This window comes from Stigmatopora nigra, unplaced genomic scaffold, assembly GCF_051989575.1.
Source record: "Stigmatopora nigra isolate UIUO_SnigA unplaced genomic scaffold, RoL_Snig_1.1 HiC_scaffold_56, whole genome shotgun sequence".
Lineage (NCBI taxonomy): Eukaryota > Metazoa > Chordata > Actinopteri > Syngnathiformes > Syngnathidae > Stigmatopora > Stigmatopora nigra.
The window spans coordinates 60,001-76,019 of NW_027551634.1; the positions used below are offsets into that span (position 1 = coordinate 60,001).

General features: G+C 41.0%; 1 protein-coding gene across 3 annotated transcripts in view; it reads left to right on the forward strand.

Annotated features, from left to right (window-relative positions):
• Nucleotides 1-14,305, forward strand: part of preb (prolactin regulatory element binding) — an 18,458-nt gene extending 4,153 nt beyond the window's left edge. Inside the window, exons 3-11 of one of the 3 annotated variants that reach the window (XM_077711896.1) lie at nucleotides 859-1,054; nucleotides 1,660-1,904; nucleotides 4,292-4,372; nucleotides 4,458-4,582; nucleotides 8,146-8,319; nucleotides 11,708-11,780; nucleotides 12,745-12,904; nucleotides 13,244-13,353; nucleotides 13,875-14,305. In XM_077711896.1, the coding sequence (XP_077568022.1) occupies nucleotides 859-1,054; nucleotides 1,660-1,904; nucleotides 4,292-4,372; nucleotides 4,458-4,582; nucleotides 8,146-8,319; nucleotides 11,708-11,780; nucleotides 12,745-12,904; nucleotides 13,244-13,335 (1,146 nt within the window). In that variant the 3' untranslated portion in view covers nucleotides 13,336-13,353; nucleotides 13,875-14,305. Of the gene's footprint in view, nucleotides 1-858; nucleotides 1,055-1,659; nucleotides 1,905-4,291; nucleotides 4,373-4,457; nucleotides 4,583-8,145; nucleotides 8,320-11,707; nucleotides 11,781-12,744; nucleotides 12,905-13,243 lie in introns of all 3 variants that reach the window. The other 2 variants (XM_077711898.1, XM_077711895.1) reach the window with 2 other exon arrangements.
• The last annotated feature ends 1,714 nt before the right edge of the window (nucleotides 14,306-16,019 follow it).

Here is a 16,019-nt window from a genome sequence, read left to right on the forward strand (position 1 = left end):
GCACAAATAATGACTATATTGTAAAATTGGAAATATGATCAATATAAAAAGAGCAAATGTAAACCAAGTTAACAAACTTTAGATTTTTGGATTACAGGTTGTTCTCAAATGAGCAGAGTGGATTAAAATGGGTTAAGGAAATTTTCAATAGGGCTGCTTTTTGTGCGCAGATCTTTAAGAAACACAAAAAAAGAAAACAACAGGGAGACTTTCCATGGGATCTTTTAGTGAGTCAGTTCGGTGTTTTCCTGTATCTCATAATGGCTCACTTTGGCTGTTTTATAGTTCTTTTGCTTTCATACTATGTTATCCGCTCTATTGCTAACCATGCTAAAAACAGATTTTCCTTACCATCTTCTGCGTCTAGCGTCCACGTTGCATCAACGCTCTCGTTCTTTGTGTTCGGATAGTGTAGTTGCAGTTTAAATTGATCAAAATGTTTGTTATTATTGTTGACAATTATTATTTGACAACAGTTACAATATCGTTTTATCACCCAGATAAATCTAAAACTCCCCGGCTAATTGGTGCATTTACTTTTTTTTCCAAATTGCAGGGTACAGGAGTATATGAAATGGGACCACGCATCAAACAAATTGTTCTGGACTAACACTAATTCCAAAGACATAATTATGCTCAAATAACTAAATTTCTTTCTCATAAAATATAGTCCCTCTGGATTCAGTTTCACCTTATCGTCATTTAATATATGTGACACAATACACTGGTATTTTACCATATTGCTAAGGGTGAGGAGGCCCATTCAATATGGTGGTCATGCACCTTCATGTCATAGCAGGATCTTTATATTTACAAGTCTATGCCTAATAGTCAATAGATTCATGACTTGTATTTCAGCACTTCCTGGAGCTCCAATTGGTTGGAGAAAACCACTACAGTGCCAGCCTGGTTCATTCACATGACACTGACAAACGTGCCACAATGAATTTAGCATTAGGTGATGGTGTGATTGCTGCAGGTCAAGATGGAAATTGCTCTTTGATGAAATTTGAGGACTGCACATGGAAAAGTGAAGGCAACATTTCTAATGATGGTAGGTAGTATGCCTCTGACCTGAAACTCTACCACGGACTCAGAGAAGGCAGGCTGTCCCTAAATGTTTTAAAAGTAAAAGGAAAGGGTGACAATGTCAAAAAATGTAAATCGCCGCCAGAGTGTAATTTTACAAGTGGAAAACAAATTTGGCACTCAAATCTCGCCGTTTTTTTCCATTTCGTTGTTTTTCCACTTTTTTCAGCAATTCTGGTTGTGACATAATAACCAGAATTGATGATCATGTCTAGCTTTCCACTGCTGTGCTAGAGTTTAAATGTTGAAAGAATAACAGACCTGTCAAAAAAAGGCTATGGGTATCATGCTAATAGATTGCAAAGTTTACCTGGAGTAGCTAGACGAGACATCATCTTCTGTTTGAAGATTTTTTAAATGTTTCAGGGCGAAGACTAATTACCAATCTACCTCATTTTATATTTAAGCCTTTACAGAGCCTTTTAAAGTCTCTTGCTGTAGTATTTCATAGCAGAATTTTTAGCACATTTTTGAAACCTTTCTCAAAATGCTTCTAAAAAATATTTAATATCCTGTGGTTAGGATCCATAAAAAGTAAGAAAATATTACAAAAAATGTTCTTCTTTTTAGATAATGGCGCAAAGAAAGGTGATGTCCGACAGCGAGGTGGCAAAAAAAACAAAGATGGAATAGATGACACTGCAGTCGCTGGGTGTCATACGAAGAATGAGACGGCACATATCTCTGTGACAGGAGTGGCTGTACTGAAATCAGACCTAAACCCTTTAGATCCTCTCCAAAAGGTGGTCAGATTTAGTCATGACATGAGCCTACTCCTGACAGGAGGCACAGACGGACACATAAGAGTCTGGGAGGTAGGCATAGACAACACATACAACTCTGTGATATACAGTGGGGCAAATAATATTTAGTCAACCACCAATTGTGCAAATTATCCTACTTGAGAAGATTAGAGAGGCCTGTAATTGTCAACACGGGTGAACCTCAACCATTAGAAACAGAATGTGAAAAAAAAACCTGCAAAATCACATTGTTAGATTTTTTTTAAATGTATTTGCAAATCATGGTAGAAAATAAGTATTTTGTCAATACCAAAAGTTCATCTGAATACCTAATGTACCCTTATTTGGCAATAACAAAGGCCAAACATTTTCTGTAACTCTTCACAAGCTTTTCACACATTATTGCTCGTATTTTGGCCCATTCCTCCATGCAAATCTCCTTTACAGTAGAGATTTTTGGAGCTTTTGCTGGGCTACTCAGAATATCAACTCTCTCCACAGATTTTCTATGGGGTTGAGATCTGGAAACTGGCTAGACCATTCCAGGGCATTGCAATTTTTCTTACGAAGCCACTCCTTTGTTGCCCTGGCTGTGTGTTTAGGATCATTGTTATGCTGAAAGATCCAGCCATGTCTCATCTTCAATATCCTTGCCGATGGAAGGACATTTTTACTCAAAATCTCTCGATACATGGCCCCATTAACAGCCCCAAAGCATGATGTTTCCACCCCCATGCTTCACAGTGGGTATGGTGTTCTTCGGATGCAATTCAATATTTTTTCTTCTCCTAACACAAGAACATGTGTTTCTACCAAAAAGTTATATATTGGTCTCTTCTGACCATAAAACATTCTCCCAGTCTCATTATACAGGAGTGGAGACCTCATTATACCTCATTAGAAGTTAGACCTTTTTTGACAGCCAGATATCTTGCTTGTTTGTAGGTGACCAAATACTTATTTACCACTCTAATTTTGGACATTTTATTTTATGTTTTCCCACATTCTGTCTCTCATGGTTGAGGTCTACCCATGTGAACAATTACTGGCCTTTCTAATCTTTTCATTAGGAGAACTTGCACAATTGGCAGTTGACTAAATACATACTCACTGTAATTATATTCATTCATTCATTTTCCGTTGCACTAAACCTCTTAAGGGTTGCAGGCGTGTTGGAGTCAATTAGGCGAAGGGCACCCTTAATTGGTGGGCAGTCAATTGCAGGGCACAAGGAGAAAAACAACCATGCCTGTCCATACTCACACATTTAGCAATTCTGTGTTCAATAAGCTTATGTTTTTCGAATATGGGAGGAAATGGGAGTACCGTGAGAAAAAACCCACTGAGCTGCGGGGAGAATATGCAAACTCCACACAGAAAAATCGCAACCACCGGAGTGGAACCCTCAATATCAGAACACTGAGGCGGACATGCTAACCACTCCATCACCATCCCACGCTGATATAAAAATCCACTATTTACATAAATTAAAGGCATATTTCTCATTTATTTGGCTTCACAGTTTGTTAACAGTAACCGTGTGACATAGCTCTGCTATTTTGGAGAAAAAAATCTCATTTGTAATTTTTTTGCACTGGTTTACATTCTTTTTATGAGCCGCTTATCCTCACAAGAGTCACAGGGGTATGCTAGAGCCTCTCCCAGGTAACTACAGGCACCAGGCGAGGCACAGCCTTATTCAATGGCAAGCCAATCACAGGGCACAAAGAGACAGACAACCATTTTAGCTCACATTCGTACCTAGGATCAATTTAGTGTGCATGATTTTGTGATGTGGGAGGAAACTGAAGTGCTCGGAGAAAAGCCACAGAAACCCGAGGAAAACATGCTAACTCCACACAGTGAGAACTGATCAGGGATGAAACCCACAACCCTAGAACTGAGAGGCCAACATACCAACCACATGGCTGCCAAGCCACTGGTGGATTTTAGCATTTTGTGTCAAATTAGATTGATTTGGTCAGAAACAAAACATTATTGAAACTTACCACTCAACCCAGCAACTAATTTCTCTCACTCGTTAGGCCATTGTTACCAAACTGTCTATTTCAACATTATACATCCATAAGAATGCCCTTAGATATACATTATAAAATGAACCTATAGGTGTTTTTTCTTGTCTTGTGAAAAGGAGCAATCTAGAGGTTTGAGTAAATAATCTCCAGCAAATTTAGGGCGAGCTAAAATTCTTTGTTGTTTTATTATTCTGACGTAAAACAAGTGTAAAAGCCAAATATAATACTGTACCTGCATTTAATGGGAAAGAGTGCAATAATATACTAATTCAAAATGAAAATGGCAGATCACAGTAAAACACTGCACCAAAACTATCCCTGATCAAGTGGGAGAAAGGTTGGGCAAACCTGAAACACACTATGGAAGGGAATTGATTGCAATGTACAACTCAATAAATGGTCAAATATTTTTTTTAATTTCAGTTTCCATCATTAAAGAAAAAGCTTGACTTTAAAGCACACGAGGGGGAGATTGAAGACCTAGATCTCAGCCCAGGAAACAAGGTTGCACGTTAGTACTGCTTTTTGTCATCGAAGTAATGTGACCTTGTTGAGATTCACCCCCTTTATATTTGTTGTTTCAATGCAGCACCTGGTAACTATTGGCAGGGATTTTGCCTGCACTGTGTGGCACAACAACCAACAAGTTATGTGTCTTAACTGGCATGAAACAGTTCAGATAGCTGAAAAGATGTATCGGTATATGGCTTGCAGGTAATAAAATGAAGAGTAATGCAATACAGTGGTACCTCGACATACGAGCACCTCGACATGCGAGCATTTCGAGATACCAGTAAAATTTTGAGCAAATAATTATCTCTAGATACGAGAAAATTTTTGAGATACAAGAAATCCAGGTGGCCAAGACATGAGAGGCTTTTTTTGCCGCATCTCTTTCGTGTATCACAGATATCTACGAGCACTGGACGGACCGTTGCATTTTTCCAGTGTTTTTTTCCATCACTTAGCCCGAATGCCGGAGCGATCGCTAATATGAAGAGTATAGTACAGTGAACCCTCGCTACTTCGCGTTCCACTTATTGCGCCTGCAGAGCTTCGCAGATTTTTTTCAGGAAAAAAAAAATTGTTTAAGATATTAAATTAAAATTATAAATTACATCGTCCTACAGGGTGTGGAAACAAAATATTCAATTGGAATTAGTAATTTCATCGTTTTATAAATTTTAAAACACAAAAAATGCACGTATGCGCAAAGCATCATGGGGGACTACGGCCGCGTCACGGCGGCGTCACGTCCGCGCCACGGCCGCATCACGGGCATAAGCGCGCAAGCTGATTGCTCACTGAATGTACTCGACTCCCCATTGGCCCATTCACCACGGAAACCCAAGCTTCTCCCGTTGCCCATTCTCAGTCCACGCTTATCTCGTGCTGTACAGTACGCTTCTCGCCAAGTTAAGCTCAAAAGTTTTGTGAAGCCCTTCTTGATGCCTCCCAAACGCTCTCCATCCCTTGGTGCTTCTAGTGAGCGGAAGATGTTGACAATCACCGAAAAAGTGAGTTTATTGGACAGGTTGAAAGCAGGAAGTAGCTACGCTAGCGTAGCTCGACATTGCGGCCTGAATGAATCCACGGTGCGGTACATAAAAAAGGAGGAGAAGAACATCTGCAAAACTGCTGCAACATCTTTTACGAAAGATGCCAAAAGGGTTGTGAACACTCAGAACAAGGTCATGGTGCGAATGGAAAATGCACTGGTTATTTGGATCCGTGATTGTAGGGCGAAGCAAATCAGCCTGGACGGAAACTTGATCCGAAGCAAGGCTAAAACTTTGTTCGACGCCATGGTGCTTGAGAGTGGTGACGACGACGTCAGCGTTCTGGACGAGAAAGAAGACGTCGACGAAGGTGATCCTCTGCCCGGTCCCTCAAACCAGACTAGCCCACGACCGGTTTTCAATGCCAGCAAGGGCTGGCTTGAGAGGTTTAAACAACGATTTGGACTAAGGAATGTGTCCGCTGCATGGAGATGCAGCCTCGGCAGACAAAGCAGCAGCGAAGCGCTATGCTGAGGATGTGTTTCCGGAAATAATTGAAGGAAATGGCTATGTCCCGGAGCAGGTCTTCAATATGGATGAGACAGGATTCTTCTGGAAGAGGATGCCGTCCCGAACCTTTCTTTTCAAGGACGAACTTCAAAAGACAGGTTTCAAAGCCCACAAGGATCGAGTGACTCTGCTCTTGTGTGGCAATGCAGCAGGATTCATGCTGAAACCCGGCCTTATCCACAGGTCACTGAATCCTCGAGCATTGAAAAACAAAAACAAAGCCTTCTGCTAGTGTACTAGATGTCCAATAAAAAGGCATGGATCACCAAGGCCCTCACAAATGACTGGTTCTTCAACTCCTTCGTTCCGCAGGTAAAACTTTACCTGGCCGAAAAGGGACTGCCCTTCAAAGTGGTTCTACTCATGGACTGTGCAGGAGGACATGTAGCTAATTTGCACCATGAGGGGGTGCAGGTGGAGTTCCTTCCCCCCAACACCACTTCCCTCATCAAGCCCGTGGATCAGGGGGTTATCAGGGCCTTCAAAGAGCCCGATGAGACCTTCAGTATGAAGGCATACTGGAAAGACTACAGCACAGCTACGTGCCTAAATAATATCCAGAATGCTCTAAAGGAGATGAAAGAGCAGACACTCATCTCCAGTTGGAGGAAATTGTGGCCAAACAAAATAACTCAGGACTATGCGGGTTTCACGCCTAACGAGATCCATCACTCTGCCGTCGATAAGGCTGTCAGGCTGGCTCGGTTGGTCCATACTGAAAGCTTCTCGGACATGACGGCTGATGAGATTACAAATCTCATCGACTGTCACGCAGCCCCACTGACAGAGGAGGACCTACAGGAGATGACCAAGTCGGCGAGTGAGGAAGAAGAGGAGCCTGCTGCCGACGACAACGCTGACGAAGGTGGCCTTACTTTACATAATTTGCAGGACCTCTTTAATACAGCCAAAGACCTCCAAAGAAAGGCCAAAGAAATGGACGATAACATGGTGAGGGCAGTCGAGTTCAGCAATCGCATCGATGAGGTCATGGCTGTTTACAAGCGCATCCTCACCGACCAAAAAAAACAACGTTCCCAATTCCCCATAACAATGTTTTTTACGCGCCAAAGAACTGCGGAAGATCCATCCTGACTACTAGTATGATGTTTTTGAATTGCTGCTATGATGTTTTTGAATTTCTGAGTTTTCTGAATAAAAGTTTACATTTATTACATTAGCAGTGATTTTTTTTATGTATGCACCAACATAACACCTGCATTCTAATGTGGAATAAAACACCTGAATGAACAGCATATTAGCCTGGTGGTGGTTTTGGTCACGTGTTATACGTTTCTCTAAGTGTTTTTTAATGGCGCTCGGCTACTTCGCGGTTTCACCCTTCTGCGGGGGTGTCCCGGTCCCCATTAACCGCGATAAGCGAGGGTTCACTGTATATTACTTCTCGTTGGCTGATCATAAGAACATCAGGGGCGCTACCTCTCTCCCCCGCAACTCCTCGTCGAGTGTATCTGGTCGCAACTACCTATTTTTAATGTCTGCGAGCACTGGGCGGAGCGTTGCATTTTTTCAGTGTTTTTTCTAGCTCCCGTTAGCGGTGCGATCGCTAATTCATGACAACTTCTCTTTGGCAAGTGGTTGTGCCTTATCCCATTTGTGTGAATATTTTGAAGGGAATACAACAGCAAACAGCCCATTGATAGTGAAAGCAAGGGTGGAGGCGGGGCAAACAGCCAACCCAGCCAATAGAAGGTATAAAACTGTAAAACAAAATTATAATTAAGTTTAGTGTAAGGTTAGATTAAATTTATTTTTGAGTGTCTGCATCGTAATCCAAGTTCATTTAAATTTGTTCGTGGTATATTACGATTAACCAGTGCTAAAAGTCTCCCCCGCTCTGTCCCCCCGCCTCCCTCTATGTCCCTCTCTTTAACCTCCACAAAATTGGTCTAATTTTAGTTCTATTAAACACATCAGTGATATTAAACAACTAGTTATGTGTTACTTTGGCGATTAGAATAAATAAAACCTATTTTTCCAATCCAAAATTCTGTTTTTGGTGTTTTTTCAGAGGGTTGGAACAAATTAATTTGTTTTTGGTTCATTTCTGGGAAACATTTGTTCGAGTTACGAGACTATCGACATACGAGCTCAGTCCCGGAACTAATTAAGCTCGTATCTCAGGGTACCACTGTATTTGTATTTATCATGCTGTCAATGTCTTGACATTATTGGGTCATATTACAGGTTTGGAAAGGTAGAAGACCAAATGGATGCTCTAAGGCTTTACACAGTTCAGATACCCCACAAAAGGGACCGCAAACCTCCACCTTGTTACCTCACCAAGTGGGAAGGCAAGAGCTTCCTCCCAATGTTGACAGCTCCATGTGGTGGAGAGGTCATCTCAAGCTTTACTGTTAGGTAAGCTTCAAATTCAATCAGAAATATACTGACATGTTTCACAGTAAAGGAGTGCATTGAGGGTACACTTTAATGTATTAGGTTGATGGATTTGAGGTTTTCCTGTGATCCTTCACCACTTTGTGGCTTCAGCATTTGCCGCGGCTCCAGGACATCGCAGTTTTCTACATTCAGTATAAAAAAAAGGTCACGCTGAATCTCGTAGGCCGAAAACAGTTCCCTGTCTTTCGCTTGCCACTAGGTAAATGGTGGAAGACAGGACTCTCACTAAGAATGGCGGGCAGCGGGTGGAAGCTGTCATTTTCATCCAAAAATAGAGCTTTCTGAGCAGACTAAGTTGCATCTGTAAGGTACTGTAAGAAATGTGAGCCCAGGGTGACATTACGGCAAACGGCGTGGTCCTAAACCGAAAACAGAGCTCGCTCAGCAGACTCCGGGAGTCTCGTGGTCGCGGAGCTGATGTTAGAATTTTCCAGAAAAATATCTAAGTGCAGGCTCCGGGCAAAGTTACAATGGACACTATTGCCCTTGTCCAAAAATAGAGGCCTTTGGGCGGCTAAAATGGCTGGAGATCGCGGAGGGGCGAGGTAGTAGTTGAGATTCCATTTAAATCCGTACAGCGGGCTGACAAAAATAGAGCCTTGTATACGGCGCAGAAGAGAAAAGTCCAAGTTGAAATTCCCTTCAAACAATGATTGCAATAAAAACGAACAATGTGTATGTGCTTGCTACTGCTACAAACTGAATTTCCCGAATACAGGATGAATAAATCTAATCTAATCTGATTAGATCTTTGAGAAATAGGCAAATAACTTTCAATATGGTTCACAAGTTGAAGCAACATGTCCCAAAGATTGATGACAACATGGTAATAGCCATGACAAAAAGCAAAAGCAGACAAGAAGCAAAGATTTCCTCACTCTTTTCTGTTCACCCACAATAAAGTCATAAAAGAACCAACTTCATGACTGCTTTTTTGTGACAAAGATGTATCTGTTCCAATCATTATCGGAGAAAAATCTGAGTTATAGAAATAACTGGAAATTCAAGAGAGTCATGGTATTATGTTCTTCACAAGTGTATGTAAACCTTTGACTACAACTGTATCCTCTTGACTACCAGTAGTTCAAATTTGTCCTCTGTAGGACATTTCTAAACCTAAATATCTGCCACCCAGTGCTTCCAATAACATTAACTTATTTTTGCTTTATAGAGCACTGTTTCCCCAACCTTTTTTTGAGCTGTGGCACACTTTTTGCATTGAAAAAATGTCAAAGGACCCCATCAACTGAAAATTTCAAACTAGGTCACCAATATTAACAATAGTCATTGTCATCTGAGTTTTATCAGGAGGAATCACAGAAACCTCCAAAATTATTCCAAAATCTATGTTTTCAAATGTGCACAAAAATGTGCTTACACAGATTTTGTCTGCAAAAGTTGATGCCCTAGAAAACAAACAACTTCTGGTTCATGTTAGAGAAAAAATAAGCAATAAAATAGTATAATCGTATAAGTATCGTATAGTATAAATAGTAATAGTATAATCTGGCAGCCTGGGGATGAGTGGATAGCTTGTCTGCCTCACAGTGGAGGACCTGGGTTCAAATCCAGGTCGATCCACATGTGTGGACTTTGCACATTCACCCCGGACCTTTGTGGGTTTCCTCCCTCATTCCAAACACATGCATGGTTAGCTGATTGGACATTCTAAATTCTCCCTAGGTATGGGTGTGAGTGTGCATGGCGATCCACATGTGTGGACTTTGCACGTTCACCCCGGACCTTTGTGGGTTTCCTCCCTCATTCCAAACACATGCATGGTTAGCTGATTGGACATTCTAAATTCTCCCTAGGTATGGGTGTGACTGTGCATGGCGATCCACATGTGTGGACTTTGCACGTTCACCCCGGACCTTTGTGGGTTTCCTCCCTCATTTCAAACACATGCATGGTTAGCTGATTGGACATTCTAAATTCTCCCTAGGTATGGATGTGAGTGTGCATGGTTGTCCGTTTCCTTCTGCCCTGCGATTGGCTGGCCACCAATTCTGAAGAATGCCTTTTCCAGAATGATGGAGCACTTTGCCATAAAGCACAGGTCATAACAAAATGGTTTAGGGAACAAAACATTAAGATTTTGGGCCATTGGCCAGGAAACTGCAGATCTTAATCCCAATGAGAATTTGTGGTTAATCCTCAAGAGGCGGGTGGACAATCACAAACCCACAATCTGACAAACTCCAAGCATCGATTAGGCAAAAATGGACAGCCAGCAGTCAGGATTTTGCTCAGAAGTCAATCGACAGCATTCCAAGAAGAACTGCAGAGTTATTGAAATAGAAGGGTCAGCACTGCAAATATTGACCTATTGCATATAATTCTCAATAAAAGCTTTTGATACTTGTGAAATGCTTCTAATTGAAACTCGTACCATAGAAACATCTGGCAAACACCCTGAAAGTTTCTGAAATTGTAATATTTGTGTCATTCTCAAAAGTTTTGGCCATGACTGTAGACCAGGGTACTCGGACGATTCGCCGAAAGACGTCCGGCCGACGGACAGTCCGCCGGACGGACGCTTCGGCGGGCGGACGCTTCGCGGGGCGGACGCTTCGCCGTGCGGACGCTTCGCCGGGCGGACGCTTCGCCGGGCGGACGCTTCGCCGGGTGGACGCTTTGCCGGGCGGACGCTTCGCCGGAATGGGATAGCGTGCAAATCCCATTTTGGCGTAACGTCCATCGGCCAAACGTCCATCGGCCAAACGTCCATCGGCCAAACGTCTTTCGGCGAATCGTCGGGTCACGGTAGAACAGACATGGCCGCGATAATTGATAAATCGCTAAGTAGCATCACCCCTCTTACTACCATACCACATGTTTTTGTGCTTATACAGAAATACAAGTACAGCCCCTTAGTCTAGATCACATTCTATGTTTATATGAGCAGGGGTTTCGAGCTGACCTACCGAGAAAGGTATCGGACGATGTGTTTCGACCCAATGTTGATGAAAAAGGTGCTCTGAAGTTTAATCGCCGGTCTTTTGGTCCCCGGTCTCTTGGTCGCCAAGAGTTTACTGTTGAAGCCAGCTCTCAAAATTATATTCATGAGAATGAGTTTAATATCTAAGAGGGAAAGTTTACTATTTAAGTTCATTTGATCGGCGACCAAAAGGAACCAAAAGACCGGCGACCAAACGTCCGGTCACGATTTTTTTGTGACAAAAAACCCTAAAAAAATTCCACACCCAAAAGTGGTTTGTTCACCTGTGGACAAACACAAACAAATTCATGGAATATTCTCCAGCGCCCTTGTTATCCTCATGAGCATAAGCGTTACATCTGATGACTAAATGTTTGTAAGTATGACTTGTTTTATCCTCAACAGCGATTCTGGAACATTTCTTGGACTGGGAACAGTAGAGGGATCCGTTTCTATCTACATTGCTTTCTCCCTTCAGGTAGTATCTCTGAGAGAACTTACCGTACTTACTCGCATATAAGCCGCTTTTGTCGTACAAATAAATGATGACTGAATCGAGGGTACGGCTTATATGCGCATGACAACACCACCTGCACGAAACTGCAAGTTGACGCGCCATGGCACGATGATGTCACAACAGTAATGTCATGACACAATGGCGCCATAACGTCATGACGCAAGCGACTGCACCCAAAAGAGTCATTTTTTGAAAATAGAGAAAAGATAAACGTAAAACGCTAAACAACATTTATTTTGACCTCAATGAATAAAATTTGTGAAAAAACTTGCGTTCCCGTCACTGCTCGCTCGGGGAATCTTACCTAAGTCTTGGGACAGCTATTTTACCTAGGGCGCTGCCGTCTTAACCTAGTTAAACATGCTCTGACTGGCCAGACGCGAGTAGCCCTGATTTTGAAATGAAACAAAATTCCACTTTGATTTTTTTTCATTTTATTTTTTGTTCGAAAGTGACTTGGAGTAATATGAACCATCGAGAGAATTTAGATATTTTGAAATTAGAAGTAATATACCTGCCGCAACAAACTTCTGGTAAGAAAATTGTAATTTCTGTCACAAGAAAATATCAGGTTCTCATTAAGATAGAATTACTTTTTTTTAAATTTAATAATTTGCTATTTTGCATTTATAAAGACAGGCATATTACCTTATGGTATTGACCCTAATGATATGCTTTTGATTCATACAATATCTCAGAAATACCACTTGTGATTTTTCCTTCGATTTCCCTTCAAAGTAACACATTTGTACTTCCTATTAAAACCATTAATATGGAAGTGACAATCAGGAATAGGAGGGCGGTTTATTCGTGGCAATTTTAAGGGTGCGGCTAATAAGCGAGTAAATATGGTAAATGAACAGACCAGTCATCCACTCTGATATTAAACTCCTCCCTCTCTGTCTGTGCATATACATCTTTTTAGAGGTTGTATTACGTAAAGGAGTCCCATGCCATTGTTGTGACTGACCTCGCCTTCCTTCCTTACACATTCAATGGCCAAAATATCAACGGAAACAATGAAACGGCTTTAATTAGTGTCGCAGTAGACAGTCGCTGTCAGCTACATGCTGTTCAGAACCGAAGTAAGTCCTGCACTATTGTTAGCTCCCATGTCTGTATATCTAATGCATAGGTGGGTGTCCAAACGGGTCCTCAAAGGGCCATAGTGGGTGCAGGTTTTCATTTCAACCGATGAATGGGATACATTTTAACCAATTTTAACCGGTGTATTAAAAATATGATCAGTCAATTGCAGTCAGGTGTTTCTTGTTTGAACAGAAAGCTAATTGCTTAAGGTGTCTGTACTGGAACAGCTGGAACAAAAACTCTGCTGCGGCCCTTCGTGGAATAGTTTGGACACCCCTTCTCATGGTACAGACTGGTTCTCTTACATTAAGTTATACGGGTCTTATTGTCTTCAGGAACTTTTCCCCTCTGGATCGTGCTGTTTTTTTGTGGGCTCGTTGTGGTTGGAATCGTGCTGCTCCTCCAGTATCTCTTCCCAGGCATTTAATGAGTTTCTCCATCCTTGGTAATTAAGACTTCTGTCCATCCAACACATCCAAATCGACTAGTGCTGCACAATTGAGTGTAAACCTTCTCAGGGTTGTACTTCTCAGACATTTTATAACACAACACAACTGATATGTTCATTATTTTTATTTATATAATTAATGTCATTCTGGAAATTCTGTTAAAAGGTGACACTGAACCTTGTATGTTTAAAGGATGGGAACATCTAAATAAGATCAATGTAACCATATAAAGACTACGTTTATGTACATGTTTATAGGTAATCATAAAATAGCAACAGAAAGGTGTAAAATGTATTGTATAGTATCAACATTACATATCTAGTATGTAACAAAAGAACCAAAATGTAATTCTTATTTACTCAAAAACTGCCATTTCTATTCTAAACTCTACTGGGCAGCATAAACCAAGGCAGATTACAGCCCTCTTGTCAATAGCTGGTTGCCATTAAAGCAGTGGTTCTTCACCAAACCATACTTTAGTGTAAATAAAATGTGATTTTTTTTTTTTAAATTCAAGATATATAACTTCCTCGCAGCACTGGTTGGCCAAGCAAATCATGATCATCTGCAGCCAGTGATGGTCAAGCAGGGCATGTTGTGGACATGAGTCGATGCGTCGACCTCCGAGGCAGAAGCTCCACCTTACCCCTTGGGTTCGATCGAACCCTGGTTAAGAACCACTGCATTAAAGTATATTTGCATGCATTGATTTTATTATTGATGAAATCTGGGGAAAGAAACGCTTTACTCACTGTGATCACTGTGGCAGTAGTGTTGCAGTGTTGATCCTTTCTAAACATTTGCTCTGTCATTTGAACACAATTTGATATTTCAAAACAAATTTAAAATGTCTGGTGTTGCTAGAAGTCTAAAGATTGTTGCCCCACGCAGATGTAAAAATGTGCATAGAATTTTAAATAATGGCAAATTAAACTTATTTGATGATAAGAGATTGCAGTTATTGGGGACATGTTTGGTTGAATGACATCTACAACAGACCCAGACGCTTGATACTGTTGATGCTGTTTGAACCATTTGTGCCATAATACAAGTCTTGAGAAGACCACGTGTTTGTGGGTGTTTCTCAGTCTGAAGCAAAATTTAAACCATCTAAAATGATCAATACGCATTATTCTTTGTCTGCCTATTTCGCGTTGTACCTTTCAAAACTTTCCATCTTTAATATTCAACAAATTTCCATCTTTAATATAATAGTGCATATACAACGGTGGGTGAAAACAACACAATTAATTTATCTAAAAAAATAAAAATAAAGAAACAAATACCAACTTAGTTCCATTCTAGTTAGTATGTCACTGCTGACCAGGGAGTTGAGTTGAGGAGTTGCCGCAGATATGAAATGGCATCGTGGCGAGAAAGACAGGATTCGGTCTTATTAACCGGCATGAAATAACATGTAGTGCTCTGTTGCTTCTGCTGAAGTTTACAAACTATCCTTGGTAAAATACTCACTAGCTGCTTTCGACTTCTGTACCCCTTTGTTATCAGAACAGTTGGAATGCCCCGTTAGTGTACTGCATCATCGCCAAATGTTTAGAAAGGGATTAATAAAACCGTTTTTGCAATTCAATGTATTTTCACAGACATTTTTAACACATTGCTCTTCAGGCCGTTGTCCCCTTCTTCAATGCTACCATGGTCAGCCCTGTCCCCAAGAAATCAACACTCTCCTGCCTCAATGTCTAAACCTCAGTTGCACTCAGCCCATTCTCATGAAGTCCTTTGAATGGTTAGTCATGAAACACCAAGTACTTCCTACCACCCTCCATTAACCCTCTAAAGTTTCCGTATTGGTCCAACCATTCGAATGATGATGCCATCTCCGCCGCCCTCCACAGATCCCTTAAACATCTGGGCACAGAGGACTCTTAGGCTAGGATGCTTTTTCGACTTGAGTGCACTATTCAACACAGTCAGCCCCTAACAGTTAATCTCAAAACATGACCAAATGGGCTCATCAGCCATATAGGTGCCTTTTGTCATGTTGTTCATATCATCTGTTTTTACCATCCCATTTTAATGGGTTTGAGAGAAATGCAATTCAATGTTTTGGGAGTGTGGTACGTACTACAGAATTGAATTTGACAGGAGACCAACATTTTTAAATTTAGCTCAAAGCCACATCTACATTCAGTCTGGTTCATCCTTGAAAGTAATTTCCAGATGTTTGAAGGTGCCACATTTATGTTCATGTAACAATTATATTGATGTTTGAATAAGCTGTGTGTCTCATAGATAAGTGTTTTGATCTGAAATCTGCAAGTAAACCCAAGATCCAAAGTTAAAGATTTAGTCACTATGTAAACTAAGACGGTTAAAAAACTCTTTATCCACAGGTAAACAAGTGATGGACCAACAAGAAAATATAAGCCATTTTTGCTGAAGAAACAAAAAACAGGTTAAAGTTTAGTATAAGATACCAAGTTAAAAATTGCAAATTTTTGAGACTTGTCCTGTAGTCCGATGAAACTAAATTGAAGCAGTTTGGACATAATTACATTTGGAGAAAAAAAGGGAACAATTGATAACAGAAATCACACAAGTGGTAACCACGAGGAATAAAATCGTTAAGATGGAGGAGCCCTATCAGTCTGAATCTTGGACTGTAGGTACAAAAAAAAATTAGCCTTAGGCTAGCTAG